General features: G+C 53.9%; 1 protein-coding gene across 1 annotated transcript in view; it reads right to left on the bottom strand.

Annotated features, from left to right (window-relative positions):
* PLXNA2 (plexin A2) overlaps nucleotides 1-24,855 on the bottom strand; it is a 136,241-nt gene that overhangs the window by 51,278 nt on the left and 60,108 nt on the right. The window contains exons 5-10 of the mRNA XM_064733278.1: nucleotides 16,735-16,835; nucleotides 13,338-13,461; nucleotides 12,357-12,510; nucleotides 11,810-11,906; nucleotides 10,035-10,149; nucleotides 1,814-2,014 (exon numbers count right to left, since the gene is read on the bottom strand). Coding sequence (XP_064589348.1) covers nucleotides 1,814-2,014; nucleotides 10,035-10,149; nucleotides 11,810-11,906; nucleotides 12,357-12,510; nucleotides 13,338-13,461; nucleotides 16,735-16,835 — 792 coding nt within the window. The remainder of the gene's footprint in view (nucleotides 1-1,813; nucleotides 2,015-10,034; nucleotides 10,150-11,809; nucleotides 11,907-12,356; nucleotides 12,511-13,337; nucleotides 13,462-16,734; nucleotides 16,836-24,855) is intronic.

Raw genomic sequence — 24,855 nt, 5'->3', positions numbered from 1 at the left:
CCAGGGAAATGCTTGGGAGGACAACACTCCCAGGCAAAGAGGTTTTTTTGAGAGAAACCATCTTTATTCTCTGCTTAAAAACATCTGCTGGTGCCTCAGACACCACATTTTTACACTTCATCTCCAGGGTTCTGCTTTGAGTCCCTTCTCCTCATCAGGAGGAGATAATTAAATCAGATCTAGTCCTTGTGAGAGGTACCAGATTAATTATTCTCTTGCAGTGGTTGCTGTCATCAGTCAGTCTCTGGCTTGCCAACACAGCCCCTCCAGGTAACCAGACTGGGACTGGAGCTGCCCTCAGGCTGCTTCTTGCCCAGTTTGTGACGGGAGCTCCAGAAACCCCAGTGCAGAGCTTTGCAGGTGGAACAGGAAAATAGAGCAAAAATAGATGGTGCAGAGCCCCAGCCACTGCTCAGCCTGCCCAGGACAGCACTGGCCTGAATTATTCCCCTTTTCTGACATCCTGGGGCCCGTGGCTGAGTGAGGCTGGATGCTGCAGCTGAATTCCCAGGAATGCTGAAATTCCCATTATCACACCCAGCACTGGCCAGGCCCCACTCTGGAGCTCTCTTAGGTCAACCAAGAGCTGCTAAAAAGACTTCAGGAGGTGAGTGAGCATTGCCACGCTCCCTGGGAGGAGGAGTGGTGATGAAAGCAGGGCAGAGTGCTCTGCCCGTCCCTGGGCAGCAGCTGTGCAGCTTTAACTCACGTTTGACTGTGCTGGGTTTTACTAAGCTGGGGTGGAACGAGAAGCTTGTGAGTCCAGAATGGCCCCACATCCTCCCCCTACCACTTCCTATCAGCCCAACAGCAATAAAAGTGCTTCTCTAATGCTTATAAATCACTCTGGATAGGAAAAGTACTATGTACTATTAATGCATTTATTATCCACCAAGCTGCAAGGCCCAAAGACGACCAGCGATGTATAAATATCCAGTAAAACTTTAAAAAATTCAAAACTTCATTAACAATTTAAGGCCATCTGCACTGAATATTCAAGTGGACCCTGTTGTGCTGCCTAAAACAAACTGACTGTGCCCTTTTTGCCCAGGGCCCTTTCTGAGCACATGGTGAGCAGAGGAAGGGCCACGCTCCTGAAGGGACACAGGAGACCCAAATTTGGGCTGTGGATCAGGGTGGGGGTGCTTGGCTTTGCCATTTGTGTTTTGGCATCACAGAGTGCCCAGCAGGGTGAATTTGGGGTGTTCTGGTGAGGTTGAGCCCTGTTTTGAGGAGGGGGTAACCCTGCCTTGCTCTAGGGCAGCATCACCTGGTGATTCCCCTTTCTTGGGCAGCATCACCCGGTGATTCCCCCTCCACCCAGTGATTCCCCTCTCCAGCTCCTCTCTCTCTCTCCCCCATCACTTTCCCTCTCCCCCTCCTTCCCCGCTCTCCAGCACCACTCTATTCATCCAGCCACCGTGACCTGGGATGTGACAGCTCCCCGATAAGGGGTCTGTGATTCTCCTTATCTCCCCGCGTGTGAATTAGCCTGCCTCAACACCTCCTGCATTCCCTCCTCCTCCCCTTTCCCAGGCTGACCCTCCACAGGCAGCCAGGGCACTCCAGATCCTGTGGGCATTCTCCCACCTGGGATTTGGGATTAGAGAGATTTTCCCCCCTTCCCGGTGCTGCCAGCCATGACCATGCCTGTGCCCATGCCCGTGCCCAGCCCGTGCCCATGCCCATGCCCAGCCCGTACCCATGCCCATGCCCGTGCCCATGCCCAGCCCGTGCCCATGCCCAGCCCATGCCCATGCCCATGCCCATGCCCAGCCCATGCCCAGCCCGTGCCCACACCGCTCTCACGCACCGAGCTGTTCTGGCACTGCACGCTGGAGCTGTTGAAGCGCAGGGCGGGCACCCTGTGCACGATGCCCTGGATGCTGAGCACGCACTCGTAGCCCCTCTGGCCCGACTGGGGCTGCGGCAGGTTCCGGGCCCTCAGCGTGATGGGCTTCACCTCTCCCACCGGGATCAGGATCTCCTCCGTGGGGAACAGCTGCGGGCAGTCCTGCGAGGCAACGGGAGAGGGGCGAGGTCATGGGTGGGGTGTGCTGGGGATGCTTTAGCATTTTAGCTTTTATATTTTTTATACTTTTTAATATTTTATATATATTTTTATATATTTATATATTTATATTTTAGATTGTTAATATTTTTATATTTTTATTTTTATACTTTTTATATGTTATATTTTTATATTTTATATTTTTATATCTTAATTTTTTCTTATATATTTTTTATATAATTGTAATCCTGCAATCTCTTCTAAATCCATCTAAAATTATGGATGTGTTAACTCCAAACTCCATACTTATATTTTTAATATTTTTCTTATATATATTTTTTATATAATTGTAATCTTGCAATCCTGCAATCCTGCAATTCTGCAAATCCTGCAAATCCTGCAATATTTGGAGCGTATAACCCCAAACTCCATACACAGTATGACTTTGGAGCTATATATATTATATATATGGAGTTATATATATATAATGCTGCTCTCCCGTTTTGGTCAGACACAACAATTCCTCTCCAGGCCTGGCAATCAAGGACACCTCAGTGTTTCAGGCTCTGGGAGATGTGAACAAAACCATGACACCTTCCCATCCAAAGCATGTGTGACTCTGTGAAACACCATTGCACAGATATCCAGGTCACCCAAGCACAAACAGAATGTCTGAATGAACCACAAAAAATGACTTATCAGCTGCTGGTAACGGTGTGACATCCCTCCCGTGAGATCTCAACATCCCAAACATTATCTCTGCACAACACACTGGGAAATACAATTTTTCTCCAATTTCTACAGCAGGAACTGCGGCACCTCTGACCACCAGCTGTATTTACATTCTGCTCAGCTCTAATTTGCTTTGATCTAATGGAACAAGGTACCTAAGTACCTGTAAGCACCTGACACTGAGTGATTAATCCCCAGCTAAAGCAGGAGTTTAGAACAAACACGTCAGTCTCCATTCCCTCTGCCAAATCCCAGAGTGGCACCCCAAGCCCCTGCAGCCTGGGGATGAAAGGGAATCGTGCTGATGGCAGTGCCAGGAGCCATCGTGCCCAGGATCCTGCGTGCAGGGGGAAATGGGGAAAATCCCCCTCCCCAGGGCAGGCAGCCCCCAGGCAGGGCCAGGGGAAGTGTTTCAGCATGGCTCAAGCCAGCTGTAAATGAGGAACAGATGCTCTGCTCTGGAGCAGCCACTCACTTAAACTGCAGCCTCATAAACCTTTTTAGTGGCACTTTTCCGTATATATATTTTATTTTATTCCTAACAGGGACTTTCACGGATTAACAGCCAAGAGTGATTTCAAACTCCATCAGCCGCGCTGGGGAGGGAAGGGAGGCCCTTTGCTGCAGAGGAGAGGGTTCACAGGCTGGGAGGGAATGGCATTCCCTGCTTCCACTGACCCTGGCACCTGGATCCAGCCCATTTTTGATGGAAAATGGATTCACAGCATTTTCCATCCAGCTCTTCCAAGCTGACTCTGCACATTCCCTCCTCTCCTGAAGCACCACTCACCTGAGCCACCTTCCACTCAACACCTGCCTGCACTAAGGGTTTGATTTCACCCCAAAGTCCCATCGAGCTCCAGCAGAGGGGCCCAGCCCCGAGGGCTGGAAGGAAAAGCAACCCAGAGCTGCAGAATCCTTTACCCCATTACAACTGAAAACAAAATATCTCCACTTGCATCACCAGTGGGAGAACTTCAGTGCACAGTCCTGAAAATAATGAATATGTTATGGACCATTATCCCTCCTGGCCAGCTCAGTCCGTGAGGAGACTGCTAAGGAGAGGCTCCTTCCTTTCCTTCCCAGGCACAGGAGGGGACTCCATCCCACATCTGCTCCCTGCTGCTGAAAGTGCTGCCAGCAAAAACTGCTCTGCCATCATTAGAGACAAGTGGGGCAAAATAGATTTATCTTTTTTTCCATTCCTTTGGTTCCAGAGGATGGAAAATGTCACATTGGGGCTGTGGGGAAGGCGAGGCAGCCCGAGCAGGAGCGGGCGGCCCCTCGGTGCTGGCTGACAGCTGCAGTGATCACACTAACAAGGGATCCACGTTGGGGATGCAGGGATCTGTGGGAGGATGCCAGACTCCAGCAGAGCCAGGATGCTCGTGGGCAGCCACGCTGCTGCAGGCAGTGCCTGCTGAATTTCTGAGCTGGGCACAGGAGCTGCAGGGGCTGGGGAGGGCTCGGGTCAGCTCAGACCCTCAGATCCTGGGCAGCCCCTGTGGGCATTTCCAGCCCCAGGGAAAGCTCAGCTTTCAGGGCTTTTCTTCTTCCAATTTGCTTTTTAAATTGCTGCCTCAGTGATGTGCACCCACAGCCCTGCAGAGCCAAATCCCTGCACCCCAAATCCCTGCACAGCCAAATCCCTGCAGAGCTATGTCCCTGCACCCCAAATCCCTGAAAAATCATGTCTCTGCACCCAAATCCTTGCACAGCCACATCTCTGTACCCCAAGTCCCTGCACAGCCATGTCTCTGCACCCCAAATACCTAAAACCCCATGTCCTTCTACCCAAATCCTGCACAGACACATCCCTTCACTCCAAATCCCTGAAAACCCATATCTCTGCACCCATATCCTTGCACAGCCATGTCCCTGCACCCAAATCTCTGCACAGTCATGTCCCTGCACCCCAAATCCTGACAGCCACATCCCTGCACCCCAAATCCCTGAAAACCCAATTCACTGCACCCAAATCCCTGCACAGCCACACCCTTGCATCCCCAAATCCCTGAAAATCCACCGCCTCTCCCAGCTGCTCCCTGGTGGAACAGCCAGTGCTCAGGTAAATGATTTTGTCAGGGGTTTATTTATCATCGGTTGGGCAGTGCCTCTGTCCATGCTGATCCCCTCAACAGGAATTTCCCTGGGAAGGGTTGGCAGCACCAGCCAAGGTCCCTCCTCATGCCCATCCTGGCTCCCTCCCCAGGAAGAGCCAGAACCAGCCAGAAAACACCGAGTGAAGGCGGTGGAACACACAGCTCGTTCCATAATCAGTTTACTTTGTTTTTTAATTCACGAGAGGTAAATCCTGCAGCGAGTCAGAAAGGCCATTATTGCCTCCTCTCTCTAAACAAACAGGCAGAATCCTCTCATTATCCTCCTTGACTTCCCGGAGCCAGAATAAACACGGATCAGATCTGCTGGAGGAAGACAAGGCTGGGGTGCCTGAGTGGCACAGACTCTCGGGGAATGTTCTGCCTGTGAAGTATCAGCACACACAATTTACAAAGACATTTTATGCTTCTCCAACACTTTTTAGCCTCAAAGACTCCAAGGTCTATAAATACCTTAAAGACCCACGTTCTGCAGCTGTCTCTGGAGCAGAACAGAGCACCCATGGTTATTATTTGTGTTTAACCGAGCAGTTTTAGTAGGTCAAACCTCCTTGCTCTTATTTGGAAAAAAAAATTGCCTAGAAATGGCAGGCAATTCTTCTGACTAGAGGATTTAGCCCAAATGGCAGAAAATAGACTGTTTCTGTACTTTTCATCTTCAAAAAACCCCCGCAAACTCTCCACAAATGTTAACTTGCCGCACGTTATTTTAAAGTTATAAACATAACCCAATCTGGCACGTGCATGTAAACCCCTGGTTCACAGTTGTGCTCCCAATGATATAAATTACAGTGCCTGTCACTCATGGAAACACATTATCCTTCATTTATGCCACTGGAAGGGAGAGCAGCCCCCGCTCCTTGGAAACCAGACATGAAAGGAAGGCAGCTGGAGCCCAGCCTGGCGAATTCCTGACCCACACCACCAGCCCTGAGCTCCAGCCTGGGTCTTCTCCATCGCTTTGGGAGGCAGGGGGATGTTCAGAACCTTTCCCTGCTGTGAACAGGGCACACTTTGTGTGCCAGGAGCAGCGCCCTGGTCAGGGTACAGGCAGGGACATCTCCCTCTGTTCCTGCATCCCTCCCCTCCTGCATCCCTCGCTCTGAACACCAAACATCCACAGCACGGCTGATAAAAGCTGTAACCTGGGTCTTCTCCATCACTTTGGGAGGCAGGGGGATGTTCAGAACCTTTCCCTGCTGTGAACACACTTTGTGTGCCAGGAGCAGCTCCCTGGCCCAGGGTACAGGCAGGGACATCTCCCTCTGCCCCTGCATCCCTCCCCTCCCTCTGAACACCAAACATCCACAGCACGGCTGATAAAAGCACTGCCACGGCTCAGAGCTGAGGGAATTTTGCTGAAACCGGGCTTTTTGCTCCTATTTCAGGCAAAGGCATCTCCCCAAAGTGAGGTGTGACCCTGCAAAGTCATTGGCTGCCTTTGGTGGCCTGAGCTGTGGCTCTGAGTCACCTCCAGCACATCTCAGCCCTGCTGGCGTGGGGATTGGCAGGGCAGCTCTGCAGGGATGGTTCTGGTTTGTTTTGTTTCCTTCAGGGCACATCAAGCAGCACTCAGCACCCAAGGGCACAGCCGGGGGCAAGGGCGTTGCCATGAAATCAGTGGGAATTCAAAGGAGCCCCAAGGGCACTGAAATCCCCGAATCTGGAATCTGGAGCTCTGTGTCCCCAGATCAGCGTCCCCCTGTGGAAATGGCATTATCAGCACACACTGGACATCAAAGGGGGACGGGCTCTCACATCCTGGGGAGCTAAGAGGATTTATTTGGTTCTAGCTCTCCTCTGGGATGGGGTGTGAGGATGTTTATGAATCCACATTCCTCCTCATTTAGAGAGAGACATCACAAAACCTCACACACACACACAAGCCAAGCCACATCAGGCACATTAAAGTGGCATCATTGGCTTGATTGGGGTTTTGTAAAGTGGGACAATCAGTGCTCCACACCCAGGAGAATCTCTTGGAGAAATCCTGATTTAGTGGGGGCAAGGTCTGAGCAGGCACCTTCAGCTGACAGTGAAGGCTCTGACCAGGGAAAGGATGGGGAAATAATTGCTTCTCTAATAATTAACTCCTAAAGAATTGGCTACATGGAAATGGAGACCTCAGAGGATCTCAGAAATTCCCAGGAGAGGGAGAACATCAGGAGCAGCCAGCTCTGTCCTGCAGGATCCCTCTGCTGTAAAGGCTGTGAAATATCTGCATCCACTGACCAGTGACCCCAAACCACAGCTCCACTGTTCCTAAAGCACCCACACACCTTTGGGGCTCCCTGAGCTCTGCCCTGGGATCTGAGCACACAATTCCTGTGGGCAGGGCAGGTGGAGGGATGAGAAAACTCCCTGGGCTGTATTTCCATGGCAGGCAGGGCAGAGGCTTGCAAGGAGCAAGAGCACAGCCCATGAAAAGGGAATTTCTCTCCCCCATCTCCTCCCGAAGTGGCTGAGGCTTCCAGCCCTCGTTCCTCCTCCAGACAGACAACTCCTGGGAGCATCAAAGGGAGCTCGTTACACATCCAATCCCACTGGGATGCCAGTTCTGATGGGCCAGGAGTAAAAGGGAATATTCAAGATATTTTCCCTTGAATTAAAGATAAAGACGCGAGCGATGTGCAGGCCCGTGTGAACACGTGTGTAAACCTTACGTAAGGAGAGGCACAGGGGACTGAAAGTAGGGCACAGGCACGGAGATCCCCACTCCAAACACCACTGGCTCTGCTGGGGAGGCAGCCAGGGGAAGCACAAACAATTTCCTAATACATCAGGCCGTGACACAATGAGAACATTGTGATCTGAATCGGTTGAGGAGAGGAAACCCTCCATGAGGCATTTGCTTATTTGTGTGTTGGTGAAGAGCCCACAGCAAAGGCATCATCACCAGGCTGTGTGTGGAGGGGAAATTCATTGCTCTTAAATGAGCAAACACATTTACTTGGGGTGGCTTGGCCTGTGCTCAGAGGTCTGGGGGAGAAATGATGGAGAGCACTTGTATCATTATCATCAGCCCTTATCAAAGCTAATCTCCAGCAAGGTGTGAGGTGTCCCAAACCACCAGGTAATCACCAGGAGGGTGTGAGGTGTCCCAGAACATCCCTGGTGAGAAATCCTCTGCAAGATGAAGACAGAGGAAGTTCTTTGGAGGCAGCCCTGTGATCCCAGCAGGAACTTCCAGGGACACCAACTGCTCCTCTCTCCCTCTGTGTGACCTGAGGGTGCTCCCAGGAGGAAAACAGAGATGATGGGATTGCTCTGCTCTAGCAGGGACTTGTCAGACACTGCTGAAATCCCAGGGCTGGGGACCCAGAGAAGGGAGAGCTCCACCTGAGCAGCCTGGGAGAACAGGGATTATTGGGGTGTGCAGGAGAACAGGGATGCTTGGAGTTTGAAGGAGAACCCACCCCAGCACTCAAGAGCAGGAGAGGCAAAAGGTTTTGCCTTCTCTTGATATGGTGAAAGGAAATTTCCTGACTTTGAAAGATGGAGAAAGGGTTTGGTTTGTTCATGGGGTGGCAGCTTCTCCCTGGGCACCCATTCCCATCCTTGTGTTTGCAGCTTCCCACCAGGTCCTTGCACAGCTCAGAAATGACTCTGCCCTTTACCTCTCCTGGCAGCCAGGGAGACACAGGAGTGGAGTTTACTCCCAGTTTAGCACCAAGCTGGCTGAACCTTCACTCCTTTTGACAGCTCAGTGTTTACAGCACTGACTGATCCCTCCTGTTTTCTCCATCTCCATCACTCACTGACAAGGATTTGTCTGGATGCTGGCACACTTTCCTCTCTTTTTCCCCTATTTGTAGATGTCCTCACTGCTGCCTTTCCCACTTTCCAGCACTCTCAGGATTTCCAGAGCATCTTTTAAACAATTTTTCCCCTGCAGCTTTAGGAGCTGCACTCATTTCAGGTGCTACAAAGCTGTTTGTGGGCACAGTGAGGGCAGAGAGCAGGACCCTGCAGCACCAGGACCCTGTGAGGATGAATCAGGCAGGACAAGGAGTGCAGGAACCCCGGACCAAGGGCTCCTTGCAGTGGTAAATCAGGAATTTGTGCTAACAAACCCCTTTCCTCCACGGATGCCTCTGCCCTGGGACACTCAGGAGAGCTGGCACAGCCACTCACAGCCTGTGCCTTTCCAAGTGTTAAAAGCATTTTTGGATGGGAGCCCCACACCTTTTATGAGCTGCTAAGAGAGATGGCTCCGGGTCCACGGTGCTGGAACCCAAACCAGCTCCCTTTTCCAAAATCTGGGCCTGTGCTCTTTGGTAATTCCCTCCTTCATCAGCCACAGGCAGGCTCTGCCATAAATCCCAACAGGAGGGACCAGAGCTCTGCTCAGAGCGAGCAAAGCAGAGCTGCTGGAAGTGCTGGAGTCTCTGGCACCCCTGGGGGAAAGCACTACAGCAATTACTGTAATTAATGAACCTGGGCATTCCCACACTGCAGGGGAGGCTCAGCTCTGCTGCTCAGGTCAGGAGCAGCCCTTCAGTGACACCAGCACTGCCCTGCTTTAGAGCTGCTCCTGCACTTGTGGGCACCACACAGACCCACAAAGCTCACATCAGCACGGTTGTGGTGCTTGGGGCATGGAAAAGCAGAGGACAGAGGGAGGAATCCCAGTGTGGTACTGTCACAGACAGCTTTCATGGAAAATCCTTTCCTTGGGATTGTTCCTCCTGAGAAGCTGAGAGACCTCAGGAACAAAATGCAAACAATGGTTTGCTGCTGCTGTGGAACGTAACAGCAATCTGTGATTGGTCTCATGTGGTTGTTTCTAATTAATGGCCAATCACAGTCGGTTGGCTCGGACAGAGAGTCCAAGCCACAAACCTTTGTTATCATTCCTTCTTATTCTATTCTTAGCTAGCCTTCAGAGGAAATGCTTTCTTCTATTCTTTTAGTATAGTTTTAATATAATATATATAACAAAATAATTATAATACAGATAATAAAATAATATATAATAAAATAATTATAATATATATAATAAATTAATATATATAATAAAATAATTATAATATATAGAATAAAATTATATATATATTTAAATAATTATTAAAATAAAAAATATCAAAAAATAAATCAAGCCTTCTGAACCACAGAGTCAGATCCTGTCTCTCCCCTCACCCTGGGACCCCATGACCACCATCCCATGGTACCTCAGAGACGTTGATCCTGCCCTCCTGGAAGGAGCAGGTGGTGGGGTCGTGGGTGCACAGGTTCCTGTACTTGCACCAGTGGCAGCGGAAGGCACTGTTCACACAGGACAGGCACCTGGGGGGAGAGCAGGGTCAGCACAGGCCTCAGCACCCTGGCAGGGCTGCAGCCTCCTCCAGGCCTTGCCAGAAATTCAAATTATTTTCCTGGGAAAATAATTCCTTTGGTGGAGAATTCCTTTGATAGAGGACAAAACAAGAAATGACTTTGGGAAAACGCACACACTCCAAAAACAGACCTGGGGCAGCCTCACAGTTTATCCCAGAGTAAAATGCAAGCTGGGATTTACTGCACATCCTTGGATTGGTGTAAAATAGAGCAGGGCACTGCACAGGCACCAGGCTGGGGCTTTGGCTCCTAGGAAGGAAGGCAAGCCTGGCAAAAATGGGATCAGTTGTTCTGCAAGTCAGGAATGCTTCAAGGCAGCAGCAACGCTCCTGCCTGGCCTTGGAGTCCAGGGGGTGCTGCAAGTGCTTTTGATTCATGTTGGGGAAAAGAAAATAACTGCTTATGAAATGTTTTTGAAAGAACACAGACCCTGTTCAGCCCCAGGGGAGCCAGCTGCCAGCAGAGCGGCCGGGTGGGTTTTGTTCCCCTCTCACAGAGAGGCAGGAGCTGTGACAGCTGCCAGCCCTGGCAGTTGCCACCTCCTCCATCTCCGAGGCCACCCCTGGTGCCACGTGGCAGCCCTTGGTGGCAGCAGGATCAGCTGTGCCCGTGGATTCGGGCCATGCCCTGCCCGTGGCTCCAGGCACTGCAGAGGGAAGTGCCCGGGACTGCTGGAGCCAGGCCAGGCCAGGCAGACCAATGTCACCAGGGAGGTGGCAGCGTGGCCTGGGGCAGCTCTGGAGAGGAGCAGAGCAGCTCTGCAGGCTGGGCTGTCCCAGGGGGCACGGGGAGCAGGGCAGTGAGAGCTGCTGCCACCACAACAGCTCCGAGGGCTCATTGTGCTCTCCTGAGCATTCCTGCTCTCCTCGATAGCCAGGGGAGCTTACTCTGATCATCACAGCAAATCTGGGGAGTGCTGAGAGCTTCTTTAATTACTCATTTGTCTGACCCGTTTCTGTCCCTCTTTGGGTCTGGGGCACCTCAGCTCACCTGGCCTCCAGCATTCCCAGCAAGGGCTCCCACAGCCTGCATCCCACCTTTCCCTGCCCACCTTCCCCTCCTGCATCCCACCTTCCCTTCCCTTCCCTTCCCTTCCCTTCCCCTTCCTTCCCTTCCCTTCCCTTCCCTTCCTCCTTCCCTTCCCTTCCCTTCCCTTCCCTTCCCTTCCCTTCCCTTCCCTTCCCTTCCCTTCCCTTCCCTTCCCTTCCCTTCCCTTCCCTTCCCTTCCCTTCCCTTCCCTTCCCTTCCCTTCCCTTCCCTTCCCTTCCCTTCCCTTCCCTTCCCTTCCCTTCCCTTCCCTTCCCTTCCCTTCCCTTCCCTTCCCTTCCCTTCCCCCCAATCCCATTTCCAATTCCCCGTCCCCAATCCCTAATCCCCCAGTCCCTTCCCCGTTCCCATCCCTCCCGGCTCCATCCCGCTCTCAGTTGCGGGATCGCGCAGCTTGGGGGCACCAGCAGGTTGAGGTTGCTCCCGGCTCTGCCTCCTCCGCTTCTCCCGGATCCCCCCGGAGCCCCCCGAGCCCTCCCTGTGCCCCGGGCCCGGTGCCACCCCCAGCGCCCCCTCCCCAAACCCTCGGGGTGGTTTTTGGGGGTGGGGAGGGGGCACTCACAGCTGGTGGGCGCTGCAGTTGTAGAACTTGAACTCGGTGCTGACGAAGGTCCTGCCGGTCTCCCGGGACTTCAGCTGGAGCACGACCCCGAACCAGTCTAGGGACAGAGCAGGGCCTGTCACTGTCCCTGCTGTCCCTGCTGTCCCTGCTGCCCCTGCTGCTGGCACAGCCAGCGGGATTTGCTGCCCACTGCCCACTGCTGAGCCCCCTGCGGCTGCTGCTGGGGCAGCATTGTTTAACCAAAGGTACCTGTGCTTGTAAGTGGTTATATAGAACTACTGTCAATACAGAATATATACTATACAGATATAAATACTGTCAGAGTGCTTTTGCTTTGTGTGATTGGTCAAGAAGCTTATAAAGTGAGTTGTAACATTAAGTTCTGTGTCTGCTGCCTAGAATGTGAGCTGCTGACATCTTCCCATTGTCACAACCATGGAATGAGACTGATGCTGGAAAATAAACCAGCTCGAGGCACGTCCACAGCAGCCCCGTTCTGTTTGTGTCTGTAAATAACGCCCAGCCAGCTGGAGGAGCCACCACTTACCCTGATCCACGGGGATGGCAGGGACGTCTCTGGCTGCTGGTGACACGCAGAGCACCTGGCTGCCCGACACCTGCCCCTCCACCTCGCTGAGGTTCCCGAAGAGGCAGCTCACCCCGGCACTGAGGTCTGGGGCGTCGCTCACCCGCAGCCTGAGCTGCAGCAGGACAGCAGGGAGCAAAGCAGAGCTGTCAGCAGGAGAGCAGCCAGACCTCCCCCAAATCCCCAGCCCTGCCTGTTTCCCACCCAAAACAACCCCCTGAAATCACACACCTGCCCACTGTTGGTGCCAGCTGCCCTGTGATGGGGAAGGGAGGAGGGAAAAGGAAGGCGAGGATGTTTTGTGGATAGAAACCATGCTGACCCTTGGGGTGCTGGCAATGGCAGATTTTTGTCCCCTGGTTGCTTTGCCAGCCCCAGCGCCTATGGCAGGACCCTGAGAGCAGCAGGGACCATCCCCAAAGCCCTGAGCTCAAACCACCTCCCTCCCCACTGCAGGAATGGGGGAGACCACCCTGCCCTGGCTGGGGAAGTCAGTGTCCCAAAGGTGGGTGTCCCCACCATGTGGGATCCAATGGTGGCAGTGTCCCCATGGCAAACCAGTGCCTGCAGGACTGAGCCTCCTCTCCCCACACCATTTTTACAGGGGGCTGCAAGGGGGGCAGCAGCACCAGCTGCCACAGGGGAGTGGGGCAGCAACAGCTGGGAAGGCTCAGAGAGCCAGGCCTGAGCCCAGCTCACGGAGGAGCTTTTTGGGAAACAAAGCCTTTCCTTTAGGAGCAGGGAAATGTGAGCCGAGGCACCAGGGAAGGGGATTTGTTTCTGCCCCCACTCTCCACCCTCTCGAGTGACCCCTTGGCTGCCCCATCCCTGTGTGAGGGTGACTTCATGAGAAAACACTTGTGCCAGGGGGAAGGGGAAGGCTGGGCTGTGGATTGCTCCCTGCTGGGGGCGGCTGTGCCCCCTGTCCCTGTCCCTGCTCACCGGGAGGCTGTGCTCTGACACCGAGATGCTGCTGGGCTGCACGGCCACGCTCAGGCACTGCCCGATGCTCGCGGCGAAGCGGAACGGCTCCTGTGCCCGCTCACAGCGATCCCGCGGGGAGCACCTGCCACACAGGGGCACCCAGAGCACTGAGAACACTTCCAGGGCAATGAAAACATCCCCCAGAGCACTGAAAATATCCCCAGAGCACCCAAAACATCCCCCAGGGCAATGAAAACATCCCCTAGAGCATTTAAAACACCCCCCATAGCACCCAAAACTCCCCCAGAGCACCAAAACATCCCCCTAGAGCATTGAAAACACTCCCCAGGCACTGAAAATATCCCCTAGAGCACTGAAAACACCTCCAGCCCACCCTAGGCACTGAAATCACTGCCCCAGGGCACTGAAAACACCCCCAAGGGCACCCAAAACACCCACACAAAACCCCTAGGCATGACCTGAGTCCAAACACCAGACATCCGGGCATGCACCCCACAGGGCACATGTAGGGCACCCAAATAGGACCCAAACGGGCGATGTTCCAAAGATCTGTGATCGCACCCGGAGCAGGAACGAGGCACCAAAGGGTGGCAAATTGTGTGCTCCCAAGCAGGAACCGAGCATGCCAAGGTGCCTGGAGTGCTCTGAGCGTTCCACATGCCCCAGCACAGCTCCTCATCCCTGCTTTGTTGCAGAGAGAAATCCAGCAGGGCACCCACTGGGCACCAAGGCAGGGCTGCCAGTGTTCCAGAGCAGACTGTGGTGCTGGCATCCCTCCAGGATTCCCTGCTTTTTGTCATTTGGGGAAAATCCTTCCCTTCCAACCCCAACTCCATGGGTGCACATAGTAAATTTGCCTTTAAGGTGCCTTTGAACCCGAGTGTTGTGGGATTCTGTGGAACAGTGGGAGCTTGCATCAGATGAAGGGAAGTGAAGTTTCCACTTTCCCTTTCCAAACCACCCCCCTGATCCCCAACAAACGCTGGGGCTGCTCTCCTCACCCTCTCCCTTTTGTACCTTTTCCTTTGGAGCATAAAGGAGCTAAATATGAATGGTGCCAAAGGAAGAAATATCGAGGTTTAAGTGAATCTCTAAGATAGCCCTAAAGTGAGCTCTTGACTGGAGCCTTTATCTCATTGACTCGCTGGAATGGCTCTTTTTTATCATCCTATTTATGGCAACAGCCCCAACAGAGATAAATAGGCCTGGAGACAATAACACACTTGCAGAGAGCAGCACGGGGAAGTCTTGCAGGCTTCACATCCCACTGGGCTGCAGAGATCCTCTAACAATCTCCTGGAGGCCTCTGACGGCTCCCAAAGAGCAAAGCATCCCTCTGTCCGTGCAGAGGATGAGCAAATCCCCTCCTGCTCCATCCCTCAGCCTTTCAGCCATCCCCAAACCCAGCGGGAGCATCACCCCTGGCCCAGCACCTTCCAGGGAGCAGCTGGAAGCAGGAACATGTGAGAATGAAAGGGGAGAGGTGGCAAATTAAATACAAACACTCCAGCACTGGGGGCCTCCCAACAAAGATGACAGAGGCTTCGAGGAACAGCAAGATAAACACAATTATTCACAGCTTAAAAAAATAAAGCTAAAAAATGATCACTGCTCCAAAGTGCAGATGCTTGAAGGGAGCGTTGATAAATCCCATCAGGGGAAGAGCCCTTGTTGGGAATAGGCTGATGCTGAAATGTCATGGCCAAAAGGGCAGAGGAAATGACACTTTTCTCTCCTCTTGTCATCGAGGGTTTTGTCTCTGCAAAATGAAGATAACAACCTTTACCTGCCTCCCAGGTGGCTTGTGAAGATTCAGCTCATTAGCATGAGGGAAGTGCTCGCTGATCCTTGCACAGGAGCTGCTGCAGGAGCAGCCCCAGAGCCCCCAGCCCTGCTCCTGCTGCAGCAGCCCCTGCCCAGGGCGGGCACACAGGGGTGGAAACAATTCCCTGCTGCCAGAGGAGCTGGGGCAGGGAAGCCTTTGGGGCGTGGTGCACCAAGGGTGGCTCTGCTGTGGGGGCTCGCTTGGGAAGGAAAAAACCTAAAAACCCCCAAGGGATGCTCAGAGTGCCCTGGGCTGCTGCTGGGGGAGGCTCAGAGCCCTGCTGGTACCCCCAGCCCCTCTCTGACAGAATCCTGGGGGATGCTCAGGGGCTGAGCAGCCTCTCCTGCCCCTCTCCATCACCCAGCCCCACACTGGGAGCTGCTGTGCCCCCATTTCCGTTCTGACAGAATCCTGGGGGATGCTCAGGGGCTGAGCAGCCTCTCCCACCCCTCCCCAGCATCCAAACCCACAGTGGGAGCTGCTGTGCCCCCAGCCCCTCCCTGAGAGCAGCCTGTGGATGCTCAGAGCCTGCTGGTACCCCCAGCCCCTCTCTGAGAGCAGCCTGTGGGATGCTCAGGGGCTGAGCAGCCTCTCCCACCCCTCCCCAGCATCCAAACCCACAGTGGGAGCTGCTGTGCCCCCAGCCCCTCTCTGACAGAATCCTGGGGGATGCTCAGGGGCTGAGCAGCCTCTCCCACCCCTCTCCAGCCCCCAGCCCCACAGTGGGAGCTGCTGTGCCCCCAGCCCCGGATCCAGGCCGGGTTTGTGCAGGAGCCTGCAGCTCCCCCCAGCACCTGCTCCCCAGGCAAGGGGCCAAGAGCTGCTGTGCGGGTCCCTGGGCCCTCCTCCCCCCTGGCCAGGCACTCAGGGCTGCCCAGCAGCTGGCACGGGGCCGGGGGGATTTCTGTCCCCTCCTGTGCCCCGTGGGCTCCCTTCCGCCTTAGGAAGTGCTGGTTGTTATGGCAGGCCAGAGAAAGGAAGGGCACAGACACCTCCTGAATGCAGAGAGGCTTTCCTGGAGCTCCCCTGGAGAAAAGCACCCTGAGCCCTTTGTGCCAGCTCCCAGCCCCTCTGCCGGGTCCCCCCGGAGCAGCTGGAGCTGGGACCCCCTGACCTCCCCTGCAGGATTGAAAATTCCCTTCTGGGGATTTAAAGGGGCTCTGTGCTCTGCTCTGCTGCTGGAACCTCGCTGGGAGCAAAGCCCTACTCACAGATCACATCTGCTGCTGCCTTTAAAAATTCCACATTATTGGGGTTTGGGCAAAGAGCAGGAGGGTGCAGAACAGCAGGCGGGTGTGCAAACCAGCAGGCCTGCATTCCCACCAATCCAAATTCTGGTTTTCCATCATTTTCCCCTCTGGTTTTCCATCCACATCACCCTGCCCCTGCAGCAGGAGTTGATTTCCCTTCCCCTCTCCCAGGGATCTCCAATGCCATCCGAGCTGCAATGCAGGGAATGCCCAAAGGAGAGAAAAATGGACTTGGGGACCTTCAGCCTGGCTTGTTCTGTGTGGGAGGCTCTGGGGAGCTCTGGGAGCCGCTCTCATCACCTGGGAAGGTTGGACTTACATGTGGTGCAGGGAGCACCAGCCGCAGTGCGGGTCCCCCGAGCTCAGGCACTCCTGGCAGGTCGTGTACTGCTCACAGGACTCCACGGGCACCCTGGACACCTGCAGGGGACACAGCACACTCAGGGCTGCTCTGCCCACCCAGCCAGGGCAGCCCCTCAGAGCCACGGGCACAACGGCAAAGCCTGGAATGAAATGAAATGAATTCGTTCTGACATCCAAGAATAGGAATTATTGCAGACTGAGACATGAGATCACCCATCCCCTGGGTGAGGGCTGGGCACAGACAGCCCCAGCTGGGCGCCCACAGGGCTGCCAGCTCCCCTGACCCCTCTGGGCTGGAGCTGAGCCCTCTCCCCCCTGATTTACAATTTCTGCCTCACCCTTCCCCAGGGAGCTGCTGGCAGGGATTGTATCGTCTTCACTGTTGTGTGATTTTGGCATGCTTCGTGGGGGGGTTCATGGTGTTGGTGTTTCACGTGCTGCTTTGTGGTCGGGTTCACTGCGGTTGTGGGGTTTACTCACTGCTGGGGCCACTCTGAGCCCTTCCAGCAGCAGCCACCTGGGCCCCCAGGCCTGACCCACTGTGGGTCTGATGCCACAGAGGGGAGCACAGGTGGGAACAGCCCCAGAGGCTGCTCTAAACCCCTCTCCCCCTCACAGCACACAGGAATGATGGTGATGGTGAGGTGCAGCACGGCCCTGACCTATTTACCAGCACTGAAAGCCCCAGAGGCTTCAAAACGACACCAGGCTTTAACCACAGGTCACTGCTTGGCTCCAGCGAAGATGTTTGTAACCTTTTTAACCACTTTAACCTTTCCAACACATCCTTTGCCACCTCCAGCATTTCGAACCACTTTAACCTTTCCAACCCATTCCTTGCCACCTCCAGCAGCAGGGTGGGTTTGCATCTCGAGCTCCTGTAGTGTTCCCTGTACAAAATATGGAAAAATCCCTTCCTGTAAGGTTGGGGGGCACTGGAACAGATTGCTCATGAAGAAATCCCTTTCTATTCCTTCCTTTAAGAAGAAATTCCTTCCTGTAAGGTTGGGGGGCACTGAACAGGTTACTCAAGGAGAAATCCCTTCCTGTAAATTTGGGGGGAACTGGAACAGCTTGTTCAAGGAGAAATCCTTTCCTGTAAGGTTGGGGGGCACTGGAACAGATTGCTTAAGGAGAAATTCCTTCCTATTCCTTCCTTCAAGAAGAAATCCCTTCCTGTAAATTTGGGGGGCACTGGAACAGGTTACTCAAGGAGAAATCCCTTCCTATAAGGTTGAGAGGCACTGAAACAGGCTGCTCAAGAATAAATTCCTTCCTGTAAGGTTGGGGGGCACTGGAACAGGTTGCTCAAGAAGAAATTCCTTCCTATTCCTTCCTTCAAGAAGAAATCCCTTCCCGTAAATTTGGGGGGCACTGACCAGGTTGCTCAAGAGCCTGTGGACTCCCTGCCCCTGGAGGTGTTCAGATCCGGGCAGGACAGACTTTGGCACAGCCTGGGACAGCGGGAGCTGCCCCGATGATTTCTGAGCTCCCTTCCAGCCCAGGCCGTCCCGCGATCCTGCCATTCTACTCCCATTTCCCCAGCAAACGCCGCAGATAATCCTCCCCCAGCCTCGCACAGCTCCTGGGCCCCAGGAGCGATGCCTGCAACTGGCTGGGAATTCAAACAAGCGCTGGATGGCTGTGGCTCTGTCCGTCACAACAGCACCCGGCTCCCAGCAGCCGCGCTGAAAGGAGCAGTGTCTGCCCGCACAACGGCCACTGTCACGCCAAGTGCTGTTGACACAGTGAGAACCCAGTTCCTCTCTGAGCTGGACACCAATAGGGCTGCTATTCTTCTTGTTTCCTCAGCCCCACTCAACAGCTTTTCCCGAAATAGAGATTGCTGGGGTTGGAGTTTTCTGGCTGGGGTGGAGCCCGTGGGGAGGGTGGAGGGCTTGGGTTGGGACCCTGGGAATGAGGGGTGGGCAGGGCAGAGCTGGGAGTGCCTGCAGCCCCTGATGGGTGGGAACAGCTTCAGGAGCAGAGAGGAGAAATTCCGTGGTGGAAATGAGGGGCTGGGTTTGAGCCCTGGCTGCAGAGGGGCCGGGGGTGCCCTCGCAGGGTCTGCACAGGGGATGTGCTGTTTGCTGCTCTGCCTCTGCCTTGTAAGGGGCAAAAAGCGCTTTACAGATAGGGTGGGAGCAAGCCCAGGGGCCTGGTGACAGAACAGCCCCCCAGCACGGCCCATCCAGGTACAGACACTGCCCAGTGACCGCCCAGCACCTCCCAGTGCAAACCAGTGCTGCAGCACCGTGCTGCCCCTGGGTGGAGAGCCAGCAGCAAAAACCCAGCTTTTGGGGTTTTCAGAGCAAAATCTCCCTGTGGGAGACACCAGCTGGCACAGGATGCACCCAGGAAGGTCCCTGGGCTGCCCCTAAAACCAGCCCAGCACGCTGAGCCCTGAGCCAGCCCCAAAATCCCCCAGCACAGCAGATCCCACGCTCACACCCACAAAGGGAGGCTTGGCAGGATCTGTCCCCGTGATTTAAATGCAGCTCAGGGCTTGTTTCATGTTTGTGAGGAGCTGGATGCTCTCGCTGCGCTCTATAAATAACGGAGGGCTGGAATTATGTGAATAAGAGTTCATTAGAGATGATTTGATGTTGAGCGCTTCGTTTCTTTTTCTGCTCGGAAGCTGCACATGATAATTCTTTAAAAACCACGCAGAGGGTTTGAACAATGTCTCTGGGGGAGCATCTGTGTGAAGGACAGCAGCCAAGAATCCAGCACTGCTGGGGGATCTCCTCAGTGCTGAGGGCACAGCCCTGCTCCCCCCAGCCCAACCGTGACCTCTCCTCCTGCTCTCCCTGCCAAAATGCACCTGCTGCTCAACCATTAATTGATAAAGCCTCATTGTGACTGTCCCTGACTGCCTGACCCATAACACCAGCAAAATAAAATAAATTACAAAAAGAAAAAAATCAATACAGATTCTCCAAAACACACAGATTCCAACTCTGCCAGCCCCCGGAGCAAATAAGTGCAAGAAACCAGTTCCAAATAAATAAATAAAATAAATAAATTAATTAAATAAACTGCCAAAGCAAAGTTTCCACAGCTTTTGCGTGCTACCAGCCCGGTGCTGTGACCTGCCCTGGCTGGAGACAGCCCCTGGAGCATCTCTCAGCCACAGCAGGCTGCCCACAGACCCCTCGGGGGGCTGGAGTTCAAACAGAAAATCTATTTTTAATGACTTTGGGGAGTGGAGTAGAGATGCCAACTAGTTCAGTGTAATTAAAGCCATCTATCACTCACTGAGCAGGAGCCCAAAGTTGATGAACTTTCCAATGAGATTTGATTCTTTCCTTTATTCATGAGAAAACTCCGCTTTGTGCCGGGGCAGGAGACGTGAAAAAGTGTGGGAAGGAGCAAGGAGGACGCCTCAGCTGAGCCATTAATGTGTCAGGGTGACAGGGAAAATAAAGTCAGACTTTCCCAGAGGCTGTAAAAAGTCTGGCAGGCTCTTCCCACTGCTCCTCTTCCTCCTGTGCCTCCAAGCAGAGCTGCAGGTGGAATGTCCTGCTGGGCACCTTTGCCAGGAAAATTCCCTGTGTGGAGGGGTGGGAATGCTGTGGCTCTGCTGAGCAGGACATGTGGGTGCAACCTGCCTTGGGCTGTGGAAATCCCTACCTGGAAACTGCTGCTCCTGCCTGGTGGAGACCTCAGGGAGTGTGGAAGGACCAGGAGTGAGTGGGATGCAGGAAATGCATCCACGGGGCAGAGCCAGGACACAGAGGAGAGGGGAAAGGGGGAGTTTAACCACAAACAACAGAGGAGCATCCCCAGGGTGGAGCTCCCCAAGGTGGGGATGGCTCCAGCATCCATCCCAGTGCCACAGGAGCAGTGCTGTGGCAGGGGCAGGGCTCCTGCAGGAGCGGCTCTGCTGTCCCACAGCCCACTCTGAGGGGCTCCCAGAGCCCCCCCGGGCTGTCAGAACCAAATCAAGGCCGGGAAGTTCTGGCAGAGAAGCAGCGAGTGGGAGAGGACGGGGAGACAACGTTGCCATGGCTACGAGGGGATTATTTAATTACAGCACTGCAGATGCACGCAGAGAGCCCCTTCAACTCTGATCCAGGCAACCTCTGCTTGGGCTTGGCTTTGCTGCTCTAAGAACCTCATTAACATCTGAGGGGGACAAGCTGTGCTGGAGCACGGGCACTGGATCACTCTGGGTGAGGGATGAGATCTCCGGCACACATTCCCATCTCCTTGGCTCCCCCAAACCCTCCGTGCAGCGTGCCAGGCTCCAGGGGAGGTGATGAAAGCAAGGACAGCCTCCTCTGGGAAGCCAGAAAGGCTGAAAAAACAGCAAATATCCCGAGGTGAGGCTTGCTGGAGCAGGAAAATTGTCCTCAAGCCAGAGTTTGCTGCATCCATCCGGCCCAGCATCCCGGCAGGGCTCGGAGCAGCCTCGTGTTCTGGCACACAGGCTCCTGCACACAAACACTTCCCTGTGGTTTACCACGGCTCCAGTTAATCATCACATCAATATGGAACATCTGAGCGGGGTTTGTTGGAATAACAAAGTGCCAGGCAGAGATCCCAGCTCCCGGGAGCAGCTCAGCCCCGGCCAGGAGGGGAAATGGGATTTCATCTCGGGCTGCTGCCTCTGGCAGCTCCTCCTCTGCCCCAGCAGGTGACAGTGACACTCTGGGGCAGCAGGGTGGGCACAGGGGCAGGTGCCCCTGCCTGGCACAGACCCCGGGTGTCCCATCCCTCACCCTGCCTGGGCTCCCAGCTGTGGGTGCAGGCTCAGCCCAGCATTTGGGATGTCCCTCTGGCATCCAGCCCTGTCACAGACATCTTCTATGGAAAATCCTTTCCTTAGGATTCTTCCTCCTGAGAAGCTGAGAGACCTCAGGAACAAAACGTAAACAATGGCTGTCTGCTGCTGTGGAGTGCAACAGGTGCATCTGGGATTGGTCTCATGTGGTTGTTTCTAATGAATGGCCAATCACAGTCAGCTGGCTTGGACACAGAGCCGAGCCACAAACCTCTGTGGGTCCCTGGAAAGCCACCACCCCTCAGGGAGAGGGAATTTCATTCCTGACTGCACCAAAAGGGTCAAACGAGCTCCTGGGAGCCAGGATGGTGATCCAGGCAGGAGCTGCCCCTCAGCTGCCAGGGTGATGACAGAGCCTCCCTGCTGCTGTGGGAGCCCCTGTGGATTCCAGGATGGTGTTCCCATCCCCGTGCTCCTGCCAGGGGACATCACTGCTGCCATCACAAGCGGCTCCCTGACATGTTGGCACCGTCCTCTGATGCCACCCTGCCACGGCCACCAGCTGATGAGCAGTGCCCTTTGATTAGCCCAGGCCTCGGGGGAACTAATTAATCAGGATAAAAGGGGGGCAGCCTTCCAAAATCTCCGGGCTCAGGTGGGGATCAATCCAGCACAGGAAACTTTCATCTCGCATCAGTTCACGGCCTCTGCTTTGCCTGGCTGCCATGGAACTCCTGGCGTGCTCCCTGCAGTCATTTCAAAGTTTTAACAGAAGCTCAGAAAATTAATTAAGGTGAATAATTAGAAAGTGTGCGCGCTTCTTCCCCTCTCTGTTTGGTGAGAAAACAGCAAAAACAGATTTCAGAATGATTCTGGAGCAGTAACCGAAGTAATTAGGTGTTCAACGAGCACTCACAACTGGGCTGTGCACAGAAAAATTACTGTTTTAGTCAGAGCACTTTGCCAGAGAGTCGTTAACAGCACAATGCTCCCTTTCCTCTAATTAGGCTTGGATGGGACTCTAATTAGGCTTGGAGCCTCCAGCTCGGGGCTGCCCGGCCCTGGTGCCCGCCCAGCCCTGCAGGTGATGCTCCAGGGACAGGGAAGGGGACAGGGACAGAGCCCTTGGCATTGGGCAGTGGGAGGAGATTCCATTCCGGGAGGGTGGGCAGGCCCTGGCACGGGTGCCCAGAGCAGCTGGGGCTGCCCCTGCATCCCTGGCAGTGCCCAAGGCCAGGCTGGACACTGGGGCTGGGAACACCTGGGACAGTGGGAGGTGTCTCTGTCCAAATCCACTGAGTGGATTTGAGGTCACCTCTAACCCAAACCATTCCATGAATCTGTGACACCCTCAAGGTGGGGATGCCTTAGAGGGGAACACACCTCGTGAGGAACCAGAGCACCCAGCTGGAAGCACCCTGAGCATTCACCAACCCCATCCCTGCTCCGAGCAGCTTCCTGCGCTGGCTGGGACCCGCTGGAGCCCCCGGAGCTGTGTCCCAGCAGGGATGGCCCTGCTGGGAGCTCAGGCACCCAGCTCTGCTGAGGAACCCTGCATCTCCAGGCAGCGGATGCAGGCAGGCTGCCTCACCGCGAGTGCCTGCAGTCTGTTTCTCCTGGCTCCCCAGGAAAAGCACACGCCAGACAGCAGAGCCCCTTCCCCCAGGCTGCCAGCCTGCAGCTCACGGATTCACTTCAGTTGTTAAACAGGATTGTGGCAGGCTAAGATAAAACAGAAGAGTTTAAAATGACAAACAGACTCCTAAATGGGACTAGAGTCTTAATGAAAACAGTAATGAATGAATGAGGCGAGCAAATATTCCCCATTAATATTAGACAGATAGATTAGATCCCTGGGCGCTGCATTTAAAACCGACATGAAATTACTTCAATTACTCTGCATTGATAAATAACAAGGCCGTATTTACTGTTAAAACACATTTCCTCCACCCTCCCCCACACTTGCTTTGGCTTCTTCTGCTTCTCAGGAGGGAGAGGAGATCAGTGAGAGGATGGAAATGCAGCGGGCTGGGGGCTTCCCTCCTGCCCATTGGTGTGATGGTGTTCACAGGGTTCTTGGATGAGGGAAGAGGATCTGACTCCATGTTTCAGAAGGCTGATTTATTATTTTATCATATATATTGCATTAAAACTATACTAAAAGAATAGAAGAAAGGATTTCCCCAGAAGGCTGGCTAAGAATAGAATAGAAAGGAATGATAACAAAGGTTTGTGGCTCGGACAGAGAGCCTGAGCCAGCTGACTGTGATTGGCCATTAATTAGAAACATCCACATGAGACCAATCCCAGATGCACCTGTTGCATTCCACAGCAGCAGATAACCATTGTTTGCATTTTGTTCCTGAGGCCTCCCAGCTTCTCAGGAGGGAAAATGCCAAGGAAAGGATTTTCCATGAAAGATGTGAGTGACACACGGGAGAGCTGGGCTGCTCAGCACCCAGCCAGGGTGTCCCAGGGCAGCTGCCCCAGGATCAGCCCCTCAGGCTCAATCAGCACCATCAGCTCTGCCATTCCAGCCCTGGCAGTGCTGTGCAAGAGGCAGAGCAATCACTGACAGCCACTTCAAACCTGCTGCTCGCAGCATCCTCCCCTCTCAGAAATTCACTCTGCTTCCCCTTGCTGGTGGGTACAGCTGCTCAGCATCCTCCTTTCCACGCTGGGAAAGTGAGATTAACCTGATCAGAGGCCTCTTCTGATGAAGAGATCATAGATGGATAATTCCTGGGTGTTTGCTGGCATTTACATGCTAATGATGAAAGGCACTCTGGTAAAGGTAATGTCAACACGAGTCCCTTGTCCTTGCATCTCAGCCTCCAGCCCAGCCATCTGTTCTCAGGGTTCAGAAAAGCTCTGGAGAACAGGTTGCTGCTAGAAAAGCTGCAAAAGCTCCTTCCCAGCTCTGCTGCCTCAGCCTGTGGAGCTCCATGCCAGTCCGGGATGCCAGGGGATGCTCAGAGCTGTGGATAAGCAGAGCACTAAAGCACACCCAGGCTGTGCTGGCAAACCACTGATGTCTTGGTGCTGGAGGATCTTAAATATCTGCAAAACTCAGCCTTATCACATGTCAGTAAACAAGAAAGACATAAAATATCTCATTGCAGGGGTACAGGAGCAGCAAAGCATCCAGAGATCCTGACTGAGCCCAGGTCCCTGTTGCAGATCCAACATTCCAAATTTCCTGAGGGAGAGGAGGGGAATGAATAACTCCTGCTTCCCCCGAGCTGGGATGCAATCCCCTGGGATAAATTCACTCCCCAAAAGGCAACACAACCCAGGCCTGGTGCTTTCCCAGCCAAAACCAGGGGTGAAACAGCCAAGTGGAGAGGGAGG

Source organism: Zonotrichia leucophrys, chromosome 26, assembly GCF_028769735.1.
Source record: "Zonotrichia leucophrys gambelii isolate GWCS_2022_RI chromosome 26, RI_Zleu_2.0, whole genome shotgun sequence".
Classification (NCBI taxonomy): domain Eukaryota; kingdom Metazoa; phylum Chordata; class Aves; order Passeriformes; family Passerellidae; genus Zonotrichia; species Zonotrichia leucophrys.
The sequence above is the reverse complement of the archived record's forward strand: the minus strand, read 5'-3'. Positions and strand labels throughout refer to the sequence as shown.